This window comes from Nerophis ophidion, linkage group LG02, assembly GCF_033978795.1.
Source record: "Nerophis ophidion isolate RoL-2023_Sa linkage group LG02, RoL_Noph_v1.0, whole genome shotgun sequence".
Classification (NCBI taxonomy): domain Eukaryota; kingdom Metazoa; phylum Chordata; class Actinopteri; order Syngnathiformes; family Syngnathidae; genus Nerophis; species Nerophis ophidion.
In genome coordinates this window covers 22,503,994-22,517,836 of record NC_084612.1, presented here as the reverse complement: position 1 = coordinate 22,517,836, position 13,843 = coordinate 22,503,994, and the positions used below count along the sequence as shown (strand labels likewise).

General features: G+C 37.7%; 1 protein-coding gene across 1 annotated transcript in view; it reads right to left on the bottom strand.

The window, feature by feature from the left end:
* The window catches only part of spata17 (spermatogenesis associated 17), a 58,072-nt gene that overhangs the window by 20,784 nt on the left and 23,445 nt on the right, over nucleotides 1-13,843 (bottom strand). The window contains exon 6 of the mRNA XM_061875422.1: nucleotides 29-152. Coding sequence (XP_061731406.1) covers nucleotides 29-152 — 124 coding nt within the window. The remainder of the gene's footprint in view (nucleotides 1-28; nucleotides 153-13,843) is intronic.

Sequence of the window (13,843 nt, the reverse complement as noted above, 5' to 3'; positions counted from 1 at the left end):
TGCCAATGTTTGTGCGTTGCAGACCAACCTGCTTGGTGCTGAGGAGATGGTGCCATCTGTAAGCTTGGTAGACTTTGGTTTTCTGCTCATTCACCTTTTTCAGACAGGTTCTCTCTCTCTTCTGGAGCTCTTCAAGTTCATCCATCTCCTTCCTAAAACAACATTTTACATGTAAGGTATCCTAAATGAACAATAAGTGCGCAGGCATGTTCCTTATTGGTTGACAATTCAACAATACATAGCAGAGTAAATAGAGTGAAATCACAATGCTATCAAAAGTGAGAAGAACTATATAGGATCTAAAACCATTAACCTGATGCACAAAAAACTTTAATGCGTTCTTCATTGGTCTGTGCCTTATCCCACTATGGAAATATTTTATAGAAAATGTCAAAGTCTTTGGGTAGTCCTACATAAGTGAGGAAGTGAACTTTTTTGCTGAAAAAAAACCAACAACAAATTAAAATTATCATAGTTTCCGGACAATAGGACAGCATTTTTTTTCCGAAGATTTGAACCCTGTGGCGTATATAAAGGTGCGGCTAATCTATGGATTTTTCTCAACAAACAATTTACATAGTAATAACACCAACACAGACACCGAAAGGCGTTTTATTGTCTGTGCTATGGTGCCATCTTTTGGACTAATTTGCCCTTTACAGGTCCTATGGTTTGAAAGTCCACAGTATTTCTTTGTTTCGTGTCTTGAACGTATCAATTTGTATAAGTATAAGCCGTTCCGTTTACTAGACCTCCTATGTGTTTCTACTCGTAGGGTTTCTTCAATCATCACTCCAAGCAACGTTTGTAAGTTGTAAAATAAAACTAAAACAATTCATACTTACTAAACCATCATTCGTGTGGTAGCAGTGTTTTTATGTATATTTGTCGATGCGTGAAAGTGGTGGAAGGGGATCATTTTTAGTAGATTTTGAAGTAGTGCTGAAAAGCTATTTTTTTTTTAGTTCTTTAGCGAGACCCTCAAAAGATAACATTTTTCATCTGCAAACTTATAGATAAAAAAAAAACAGCAATTGCCATACAGCCCTTGCTGTGTTCTGCATCGCCCCTGTGGGGCTAGCTCCACTGCTTGGGCCCTACCTAATGACCCCTTCGATGCGCCATACATATAATCCTTGTAAGCCTTTTGTATGAAAATAGACTCCAATAGACAAGTTCATTGACAGTGCGCTTTACAATCCGAAAAATATGGTTATTAATGTGGAAACATTTATTTACAAGGTAAAAAACAGTTTTTTTATGCTCTGTCCATCCATCCATTTCCTACCGCTTGTCCCACTCAAGGTCGCGGGGGGTGCTGGAGCCTAACTCAGCTGTATTCGGGCGGAAGTGGGGGTACAACCCGGACAAGTTGCTACCTCACCACAGGGCCATCATTCACTCTAGATATGAAAATATTCAATTTATAATTATGATTCCCACTTTGCAGATATTAATTTATTGTGGTCAACCAATTCGTGGCGATACATGAGGAATTACTGTGTTGGAAAATATGAATTTGTTGGTATTTTTTACAAAACCTGTAATAATACGCATACATACATGCACATTTACTTCTGGGTATGTATGCTAGACTGAAGTAAATCCATATCCTTTTAATGACAAATTAACTGTTAGACGAATGTTTTGATATCTTTGTAAGTAGGCTGCTACATAATCCACACATCTCCACTAATTTGAGTAATTAAAGCCTTGAGAAAAAAACCAAAATAAAAAAAAGAGGTCAGAAGTAGAACAACAACAAAAAAATGGCGTAATAAAATGCACGAAATAGTGGCAGCATCAAATAAACAACTGAACTTCCTGTATATTAGATAAATGAGAAAATTTGACTGTGCCACTGCATTTTCAATGCAGCCTTTGGTGGTAATTCCCTGAAGTGTCCTTCAGATGAATGGAAAAAGTGCCCGATAATAAGAGGCTGGGACAGCAGAGGTACCGTGGGAGAAAAACAAGGTGTGGGGGGGAAGTGAGCGAGCATGAGGGTATAAGTGGGAGGATGATGAATATATTTCATCACAACAGCCAGGACAGGTCTGTCTGTGACATCTGTTAAGCCAAGCTGCTTAAATGGGATGCATTAAAAGCCCATACACAGCAATTTCATCCGGTAATCACACAGCCTTATTGTTACAAGGGGGTAATACTTTAAAGAGGGAATTGGAAACAATTACTAAAACACTCATATCACGGTTATGTGGAAACAGGACTGCTGCAGCCAATCTATTTCCTCAAGAGCAATTCCAGTAAGAGTTGGCTCCAACTCATCAACAATTCATCCCTTTTTCACATGCTTCCACTCCACTGTTCTAGCCAACTTCTATTTTCAATTACAAACCTCCGCATACGAACCAGAATAGTCTTAGTGGGGTCTGTAATGGCGGGTTAATATATTCTGGGGCTAGTGGCATTTAAAAAGAAATCACAACAGCCCCCGCCGTCTTTGCATTCTCATTTCTTTCTCGGCATCGGATTAAATTACAAGATAGATGAAATATGCAGAATATTATCCCAACACATGCAAACCTATATGTGTTTGCATGTATGTGTAAAAAATGGTAGTTTAAGTCTTTGCATGATAGAGGTTGCTTGGCCTCTATTTGTCACCCTGGCTAACAGGGATATTACTTATTACTGCAAAATATGATGTTCCAGTTTACTCTGTGACAGTGTAAATGAACTGTATAGTGTACTCTATATGCGTATTTACGTTCATTTATGCATTAAAAAAAGATACGGCCAATTCATAAATCGGTATGTGTGTCAATATCGATGCAGAGAATTTTAAAGAGCTTTTAAAGAACCTACGTTCAGCAATGAGCATTTCTATGTACACCAGTGTGTGCGTGTGTGTGTTGAATGGGTGACCTTTGTTTCCCTGCCCCCGGTCCCAACATTATTAATTGCTGTGTAGTGGACAAAAGCCAAACAGATTTGTAACGGCTGAAGGCACCTCGATCTGTGTCGACCCAACCAGCCGACACAACATACAACCCTCATTAGCCCTGTTCGGCACGCTGCACATGCACTAGCTACGTTTGTGTGTGTGTGTGTGTGTGTGTGTGTGTGTGTGTGTGTGTGTGTGTGTGCGTGTGTGTGTGTGTGTGTGTGTGTTTTCAAAAAAGTTTAACGATTGAACAGGGAAAGCAAAATAAAAAGGAAGGAAAAAGAAAAAACTAAATTAAGAATGACTGAAACAGTGTCGATTCCATATCAATAGATGAAAACTACAAAATACATGTAGCAATTGCTTATACCAGGGGTTCTTAACCTTTTTGACCTTGGGGCCTAACTTTTCCACTACAGAGGGGTCTGACGCCAACTAAAATATTAACACTGAATTTATAATCTTATTCAGGATTTTAATCATAATCAGTATTATATCAAATCTACTTACAATTAACAATATTGTCAAATGATATGAAACCATGTGTAAATCACAAGGATTATTATTTATTTAACAGGTGGCAACTTGTCCAGGGTATCCCGTGCCTTCCGTCCGTGTGCAACTGGGATAGGATTAAAAGCTGAGGATTAATTGTTTGTGATACACTGTCACCTGCTGCTCCTTCGTGATTATAACTGTCAGTCTTGTCCTTGATGCACAACGCGTGATCAGTCTTAAAATTATGAAGCAAGGCAATCACTCTTGCTAGTTGTTAAAATATTGTTTGGTGTTTCCTAACCCTTAGTTTCGAGGAAGTTGTTGAAGTACCACAGCATCTTTTGATGAGTTTTTATTTCCAGAACAATAAAATAAAACAAATTTGTGTTTTACATAGGAAAAACACTATAGTATATGCTTTTAATTGGCCCAAAATATCTTATGATAATTATTGCTTTGATTTTTATAGTTTCTAATCAATAAGTCAAACTTTTTAAATTGGACTACTGATGATTACTCACAAGTTATTAATCACTTGCTAACAGTTTTAGCTGAAGTCCCGTTGAGGTTTTATTTTGAAGTGAAATTGGGCAGGAAACACACCGGTGAGCATTTTTTCACTCATTTTCGCACTGATGAATGCATTGACCTGATTATTGACAGTATAACAACCCAGATAAACATCCACGGTTAAGGTAAAGGAGCATTTGCAGTCAACAAAATATGGTGTTATTATTCTGCGTTTGCACATGATAAATGCAAAATTATTTGTATTTGTGTATGGACCCCTTTGAAAACAAAATGCTGCCTCTCAAGGTGCTATCCTGCATAAATTGAAATTTTGTGATTAATCACATGCGTTAATTCGTTATTTTTGACAGCCCTAGTTATAACACATTGTGGAGACGGTGAATAAACGAGCTAATCAAGCCTTTTTCGAGTACTTTCAAATAAGCTGAACTGACATTTGACCGGGGACCTGTTCACTTATTTAATGGCTAATATAGTACAGCTAAGTTTCTCACCGCTTCCTCAATAATTTACCTCCTGGTTCAGAATTGGGAGTCAAGGGCTGATGGGATATCAGAGACCGAGGCACTTGCGGTCATCAAGGCCAGCAACAGAGCAACTAATTGGCCAAATTCTAAATATTTAATGGAGGCTTGACCTGATTGGCTGCTTTAATTGCTCCAATTAAATGATTCAATAAGGCGACAAGGAGGAGGGTAAAGGGGTGTCAGCCAGTCAATTGAAACAATGGCCAACTCAATGTATTGAGCCGGTAACACCATTTCCTTATAAGTGACTCATAAATTGATCAGTTCATCGTGCAAAGTACTAAAAACTGGCGCAATGAAATGCTTTTGGAAGCTTATTTTGCAAAAAGTTAAAAAACCTTCTCAAGCTGTCCTTAGTTCCCTCCGTTGTTTCCTGCTCAAAAGTAATTTTCTTAAGAGTCAAGGAGAGCACAGCAGCCAGATTATGCTGCACCACACACACACACACACACACGCACACACACACGCACACACACACACACACACACACACACACACACACACACACACACACACACACGCACACACACACACACACACACACACACACACAGACACACACACACACACACACACACACACACACACACACAAACACACACTCACACACACTCTCAATATACAAATCCAATCAAACTGAAGGAGTGAACTTGTCTCCACCCAAACTGGATCAGAAAGAAACGGCAAAAGAAACAGTGACGCATAGAAGCGGGGAGAGTAGGCAATGCAGGTCCCACTCCACTGTAGCAGCTCGCCTTTCATCAATGTCCTTGAGAGGGACACGGGGAAGGGAGCAATGAAGAAGGCAAGAGAAAAGAAAGACAGGAGAAGAAGTAGCTGGAGGATGTGAGACGCCACAGAAGAGCAGAATAAGTAACTCGACTGTATCAAGTCTGGACCTTTTTTTTTTTTTACATCAGTTAAAATGGGTATATTAAATATAAGTGTGTGTACAATAAGCTGCGAATGGTCTTCTGTTGTTTCGGCATCGCAGGGAGAATATTTATCAGGTGATGGCGGTAATAATCACCCAGCTGTTTATGGCAGATAAAGGAATAATTCATGTAACCAACAGGCCGTGTTGGTGGCAGTGGCGATGACTCCAGCACATTTTGTAAATATGCAAAACAGTCTCGCTCCGCTTTCCTAATTGCCCCCATCGTCCCACCGCATGCCCTTATTAAAGCCCAGGAACTTTAAGTGTCTCGCTGACAAAGTGATAAATTGTTGGGATGCCGAGAAAAACTGTGGCAGAGTGGGGACTGCGCTGGGGTCTTGACTTCATTAGGGCTATGCAGAAGGAGAGGAAGGATGAATGAGGATGGACGTAGATGCACTGGCGGCGGCGGGAGGAGGCACGAGGGTGCGCAAAACAATGTAGAAATAGAAGAAGAAAGCAGGGGTTGAACTCATATGGTGTCTGGACATTTAATGAAACAGAATAAAACACCACAAAAATACCGTATTTCCTTGAAGTGCCGCCGGGTACATGTTATCCGCATTCCTTGTTTTACCGCCGGGTCGAACTCGTTTTGCAAAATAATTAGCGCATGCTTAAAATTAGCGCATGCCTAGAATTACTGCCAGGTCAAACTTGTTTAGCAAAATAATTAGCGCATGCCTCGGTTTACCGCCGGGTCATACTCGTCACGTCACGAGTGTGCAACACGGGTAGGAAGTAAGCCATACTGTATTTCCTGTTATGGCATCCCCTCATATTACCTGCGCCGTTTCCACGTTTAATGTCGCGAGTTTAACACAGGCCCTCACATGACCCGCTGCAGCAAGGGTCACCAACACGGTGCCCGCAGGCACCAGGTAGCCCGTAAGGACCAGATGAGTAGCCCGCTGGCCTGTTCTAAAAATAGCTCAAATAGCAGCACTTACCTCTGTTTTTTTAATTGTATTTATTTACTAGCAAGTTGGTCTCGCTATGTTCGACATTTTTAATTCTAAGAGAGACAAAACTTTAAAGACTTGGTCTTCACTTGTTTACATTAATTCATTTATTTTTTTACTTTGCTTCTTATAACTTTCAGAAAGACAATTTTAGAGAAAAAATACAACCTTAAAAATGATTTTAGGATTTTAAACACATATACCTTTTTACCTTTTAAATTCCTTCCTCTTATTTCCAAAATATTTAAGTCAATGTTCAAGTATTTTTATTTTTATTTTAAAGAATAATAAATACATTTTAATTTAATTCTTCATTTTAGCTTCTGTTTTTTCGACGAAGAATATTTGTGAAATATTTCTTCAAACTTATTATGATTAAATTCAAAAAAATTATTTTGGTAAATCTAGAAAATCTGTAGAATTTAAATCTTATTTCAAAGTCATTTGAATTTTTTTTAAAAATGTTTGTTCTGAAAAATCTAGAAAAAATAATGATTTGTCTTTGTTAGAAATATAGCTTGGTCCAATTTGTTATGTATTATAACAAAGTGCAGATTGGATTGTAACCTATTTAAAACATGTCATCAAAATTCTAAAATTAATCTTAATCAGGAAAAATTACTAATGATGTTGTATAAATTCTTTTTTAAATTTTTTCAAAAAGATTCAAATTAGCTAGTTTTTCTCTTCATTTTTTTCAGTTGAATTTTGAATTTTAAAGAGTCAAAATTGAAGATAAACTGTTTCAAAATTTTATTTACATTTTTTTCGTGTTTTCTCCTCTTTTAAACCGTTCAATTAAGTGGTTTCTTTCATCATTTATTCTCTATAAAAAAAACCTTCCGTAAAAGGAAAAAAAATGGACGATGGAATGACAGACAGAAATACCCATTTTTTAAAAAATATATATATATATATATATATATATATATATATATATATAGATTCATTTATTAAAGGTAATTTGAGCAAATTGGCTATTTCTGGCAATTTACTTAAGTGTGTATTAAACTGGTAGCCCTTTGCATTAATCAGTAACCAAGAAGTAGCCCTTGGTTTCAAAAAGGTTGGTGACCCCTGCGCTGCAGCCTATCGCGCTCTATATAATCCAGCGTTCCAAGATGGCTGCCAGGTGCGGTGGCTAAACCTGGGGACATCTGAAGCTGATGTTTTAAAGTTGTCGTTTGCCTGCATATCGTAAAATAAAAAGTCCTACACTTTACAACTAATTTTAAACTTATAGGTGCCGACCATCTTGGCTGAGTTGCGATGAGAGAGTGTGGCGATGTTAAGATATTAAGCCGAGTTGGTAAGTGAATTTGTTTGCTAATGGTAGCTACTAGCCGTACCCATGTATTTTCTATGGGCGGTTAGCATCGGGTTTTAATCCTGTTTCCTCTAATGATTCTGATCTGATTGAATTTATATTTATGTCGAGTCTTTATTTTGGGTACTTACATACGGTGAATGAGTGTTGTGGCGTTTAAAGGCCATCTGCATTTTTTATGCTACATATTAACTGTTCTGAAGGTTTGCATATTTATGTAATTGTTCCTTTAGTTCTACAAATAGAAGATTGTTTCAGTTAAAGGTTTAATTATTATTATTTATTTCTATTTCATATGTGTTTCTCTAAGTTGTTTAACCGTTGCTATGGCTTCGATTGCTATGGTTTCCGGTTGCTAAAATTACGGGCAGTTCCGTTTCTGCCGGCACGTTAAACAAAGTGTTAAAAGAGCTCCGGCATTAACAAGCAATGTAGCGGCGGTAATACTACACGGGAGATATTTCACCATGGTTGCAGTTCAGAGAAATAACCACAGTAAGCTTCCTATTTCAGTGTGTTATAAGTGACAGTTTATAAGTTGCACTCGTTATAGTTTTAGGACGTTTGGGCACTCACATTGCCAGTAGATGGGACGGGTGTGCTAACCGCAGCTCGCACATGTTTTTTTGCTGCACAGTGACTTCACGAGCGGCAGGTTTAGTCACGTATTAGTTAAGTCTGTTAAAGAGACCCTCTCCCCTGTGACTGTTTACTATTTGGAGAGCAAGTGTGGAACATTATAAAGAGTTTAGTTGTGTGCCATCGTGGCTACATTGCTGCGAGGGAAGTGGACAGCGCGAGTTGGGGAGGTAGTGTGTGAGTGGGGACGAGTGTATGAGTGAAATTAATGTGTGTTTATTATTGTCTGGTTATTGTATGTTTATGTGGTGTATATAGTAAATTGTTCAACTATATAAGCCGTCTCCTCTCACTCTCTCTTAGACTAGATTTATTGGGTAAATAGTTAATAAATGGAGCATCCCCCCCAAGGTAAAATACAGTCCTTTACAGCAGTGGTCCCCAACCACCGGGCCGCGGCCCGATACCGGGCCGTGGCTCGATTGGTACTGGGTCGCAGAATAATTTTTTATTAATTTTAATTATATTTGAATGAAAAAAAAAAAAAAAAAAAATTTTTTTTTTAATTGAAACAACATAAAAAACACAAGATACACTTACAATTAGTGCACCCACCCAAAAAACCCTCAATTTTCATGACAAAAACCTCCCTTTTTCATGACAAAGGGAAAGAAAATAAAGAGAAAAGAAAAAAATAATAATAGTAATCCCCCCCCCAGGAGCAACTTAAGTCGTACTTTAATTGTACCTTTTTTTCACAAATGACTTTCTATAGCCTTCTGATGGACTAAACACTTTATAGTTCAGGGTTATAGCACCACCTGTTGCTTTGGCATGTGCTTGACAGACTGAAAATGTGTTTTCATGTGTGGACAGAACCTATTTACCACAGAGTATAGGGGAAGTACATGTGTAAAGATAGATAGAGAAATGGATCCTAAGCGTCACAAAAATATTGCGCAATCAATGTAAAACCTCAATGCTGTACTGTTAACCATGCACAGACGATCAGCCAGGGTAAAATAGGGACCGTAAATCCAGCTTTGAATTATTTATTCAGACTGCTGGACAGAGTCAGGGAAGACGTTGGTGGGAAAAAAAGCAGACCTTGGCGGGATGAGCGATCAGATAGTGTGCGATATGAGGACTCGACAACTTACAAACAAAGGATATTTCTAATAAACGCCTGTGCGGCATTAATTGATCCCGACCCTGGCAGCACTAAATAAAGTACAGCAGAAGGGGGGGGGGGGGGGGGGGGGTTATATGTATGTGATGTGGCACATCACGATTAAATCTAATTAGGAAGAACTAGTCACAATTCGATCCTTTGTGAATGTGTGAAGACAGCACTACAGAAACTGAACATGTTTTAATCTGTGCTTTTTAGAGCTGTAATATGCAAGTTCAATTACAAAAATGATCATTTGCTGATTGGTATGTTCATTTTCAACATTACAAAAGCCTATTTGACTGTATTATATATATTTTCCATGACCTCAGTCGCTCATTTTATCTCATGTTTAGTCGTTTAAACTGAAAATTATTACACTGGCTCATCCTGCCTTCCGTTTGGCTGTTTTTCATTTTATCTACAGTATCATATTACACTATGAGATTGTGCAGATATGGATTTGTCTTTGTTTGTTATTAAAGTATAGTGGCAACACTTGTTTATCAGACTTTGAAAGCCTGCTCCCTAACCCCTCTAACAGTTACAAAGAGTGTGCAGAAAAGCTAACAATGCTTTTGGGTAAGTATGGAGAAAAGTCAATAATCCAAGGAGCACTTTGACAAATTTGCATTTAATTTTAGCAAAACCCTAAAGTTACTCTGGGATAACATATATTAGCAATGTTAAAAAAATGACTATTAGCTAAACGTGTTTTTTTTTGTGTCAAAAGTAAAAGATGGTGTAGGTCTAGCAGTAAGCCCCGGAGCACGGGGTGTTTTATTAATGCCGCAGCTGAGGTTCAAATCACAGGCTAATTTTTAATTTCTTCACATCGTTCACTTCTCCCTCTCTTAGCCTCAAGCACTTTAAAAGGATTTTCTTTTTCTCTTCTTAGTGAGCTTTCTCTTTGTCTCTATGTCACGTACATTCCCTTAAATTTCCTCCAAGGTAATGTCTACCCTGCAAGGACAGATCTTCACACCGCCATCTTTTGTTTGGTCTGCTACACATACATGCCTTAACGTCAGAAGTAACCAATTAGATCACATGAAACCTAAAAAGCCAAAGCGTATCTAACAATGATTTTGACCAATCCTTGAAATCAAGGTTTGCCAAACTTTTTTTTGAGGGACACGCTTCAATATATGAAGTACAGACAGTGGTACCTCAACATAATAGTGCCCCAAACTTAAGAGTGTTTTGACATAAAAGGCGTCTCGCTCGGCTAAAAAAATTAGCATCCCTGCCATTAGTTGCCGTAGCAAATGTGATCCCTGTAAGATCGGCCCAAAACATCCCATCTTACTCACTAGCATTAGCTTATAGCTAAATGTCTACATAAGTTTATTATCCAATGATTGGAACAAAGAAAGTGAGTATGAAGGACAGCGCTGAGAACAAGAAGTGATTGATATTCATTGAGTTAAAGAAATAAATCTTCAACATCATGACCAAGTGTGTAGTCAATTTTGGTAAGAGCATAGCACTGCTAGTCTGCACCATAATAAAGGAGGATGTTAAAGTACTATCTACATTGGACATTTAGCTATGATAATATGGTGAAGCTGCTATGGTAATATGGTGAAGTTGCTGATGGTGTGCTTGATGAAGAAGGAGCTGGCAGGAGAAAGTGCAAAAGGTAAATGCATCAGTGGTTCTCAAACTTTTTTCCACTAAGTACAACCCTCAGAAAACACTTGGATCTTAAAGTAACACCATAATGACCAACAATAAAATACAGTAGTAATAAGCCTACATAATCATTAAAAACAAAACAAAGTTTTTATTTAACAGGTATATTTAATATTTTTGGTCAATGTACCAATACACATAGTTAGAACGATAATACTATTTGAATATTTAATTAAGGGATTATTTGGCGTACAACTAAATGGAGCCCATATACTATTACTCACTGTGGTACAATATTACTTACTAAAATGCTGTAGTTATTTGTACTACATTGTGTTCTTATGTAGAGTTTTATCTTTAAATTTTTTTTAAAAATGTTAAGAATGTTGCTGTTTCACAGGGCAAGCACCGATTTTACATTGCTTTTCAACCATTTCAATGGGCGATGTTGATTTGAAATACAAGTGTTTTGAGTTAAGATCCCGGTCACAAAACCAATTAAGCTTGTAAGTATTGTCAACACATCTACATATAAGTTGAACATAAACTAATAATAAATAAGTTGTGGACATGCTAGCCTACAGCATTTTGCTTTTGACACTTGATGAGCCAATACAAATCAAACTGCTGACCGAAAGTTTAGTAAACCCTGCTTTAAAGCAACATAAAGGACATTTCTCTGCTAGAGTCGAAGATCTTGTCAAGTTACACTTACGTAGAAGTTTCACAAACAATAAACTTGTCCATGTTTTGGCACATCAACAAATGCTGAATGAGTGTCCTTCCCACCTCTGTCATTACAGCATTCAGGCTTCATACATATATATTACGGTTGTAACGATTCCTTTTAACTACCATTTGATTCGACATTTTTTGGTTGCTGATACGATTTAAGAACAATCTTATTTTTTAGAGCGATCGGATCTAAAATGATTCAGTGTTAAAATTGATTCAGTAACTTTTTTGCAAAAAAATGTATCCAGTGTTTTTGTGAAATAATAAAATACACATGTTTTCACATGACTTTTATTATGTGTGCATGTGTGGGGTAGATTTTGACTGTTTTAAGTTGCCATTATGTAATGAGGACGGGAGGTACTGTTTTTTTATTTTTAAATGTAAAACACTTTGTGCTGCATTTTATATGCATGAAAAGTGATTTACAAATAAAGTTTGCTTTATGATTGATTGACAAAATACTAAATACTAGACACTGCAAGAGAAGTTTAACATGTTATTTCCTTTAAGGGAATTAGGTATAAAAATATTTTGGATACAAACAAGCATGTTAACAACACTTAAAGGCCTACTGAAATCCACTACTACCGACCACGCAGTCTGATAGTTTATATATCAATGATGAAATATTAACATTGCAACACATGCCAATACGGCCTTTTTAGTTTACTAAATTACAATTTTTAATTTCCCGGGAGTTTCGTCTTGAAAACGTTGTGTAATGATGACATGTATGCAAGACGTCACTCATTTTTAGGAAGTATGAGCGCTACGCACATACACAGCTAAATGTCGTCTGCTTTAATGGCATAATTATACAGTTTTTGGACATCTGCGTTGCTGAATCTTTTGCAATTTGTTCAATTAATTATGGAGAAGTCACAGTAGAAAAATGGAGTTGGGAAGCTTTAGCCTTTAGCCGCACAAACACACGGTGATTCCTTGTTTAAAATTCCTGGAGGTGAAACTTTCCCATGGATCAGAGCACGGTCATGAGGACATGGATCCCGACCACATGTCAACCAGCAGGTTTCGGTGAGAAAATTGTGGTTAAAAAGTCAGTGCCGTCCATAGCTGCCGTCGACTCCCCTGAGACATTGTCGTCAACACACCCGTGGAGACACCCTTTCGACTGTCAGGTAATATTAAACTCACTAAAACATTAGCAACACAATAGAAAGATAAGGGATTTCCCAGAATTAACCTGGCAAATGTGTCTAAAATTTAGTACACATCAACACATGCTGAATGAGTGTCCTTCCCACCTCTGTCATTACAGCATTCAGGCTTCATACATATATATTACGGTTGTAACGATTCCTTTTAACTACCATTTGATTCGACATCCGTCCCAATGCAATCGTTTTTTTTTTTAACTTTTTTTTTTTTCTAGTCCGTCGCTATCAATATCCTCAAACACGAACCTCAAATTAATGGGGAAATTGCCGTTCTCGGTCCGAATAGCACTTTTTGTTGGAGGCTCCCATTAAAAACAATGTGAATATGTGAGGAGCCATCAAACATGTGACGTCATCGTCTGTGACTTCCGGTAGAGGCAGGGCTTTTCTCTTAGCACCGAAAGTTGCGAACTTTATCGTGGATGTTCTCTACTAAATCCTTTCAGCAAAATTATGGCCATATCGCGAAATGATCAAGTATGACACATAGAATGGACCTGCTATCCCCGTTTAAATAAGAAAATGTCATTTCAGTAGGCCTTTAATGGTCAATGCATTCACATCTTATATTAATAAAGTGCAACTAACAGTTTGGGTTGAATTAACATGAGCAAACACTTTCTGTTTTCATGTTAAACATTCAGGCAATTTTTAATAAAAGTACAAAATCAAACATTTTTATTTACCTGCTAAATTAAGTTCCCCGACCTGGACATATCTGTTGTCCGCCATGACGCCGCCAATGATGGACAGCATCCCAGATTTGCGGAAGCATGCATGCTCCCTCATTCCTGTTCATGGTGTTGCTGCTGTTGTTGTTGAACACCTTGTCAATGGCTCTTCAATTGTTGT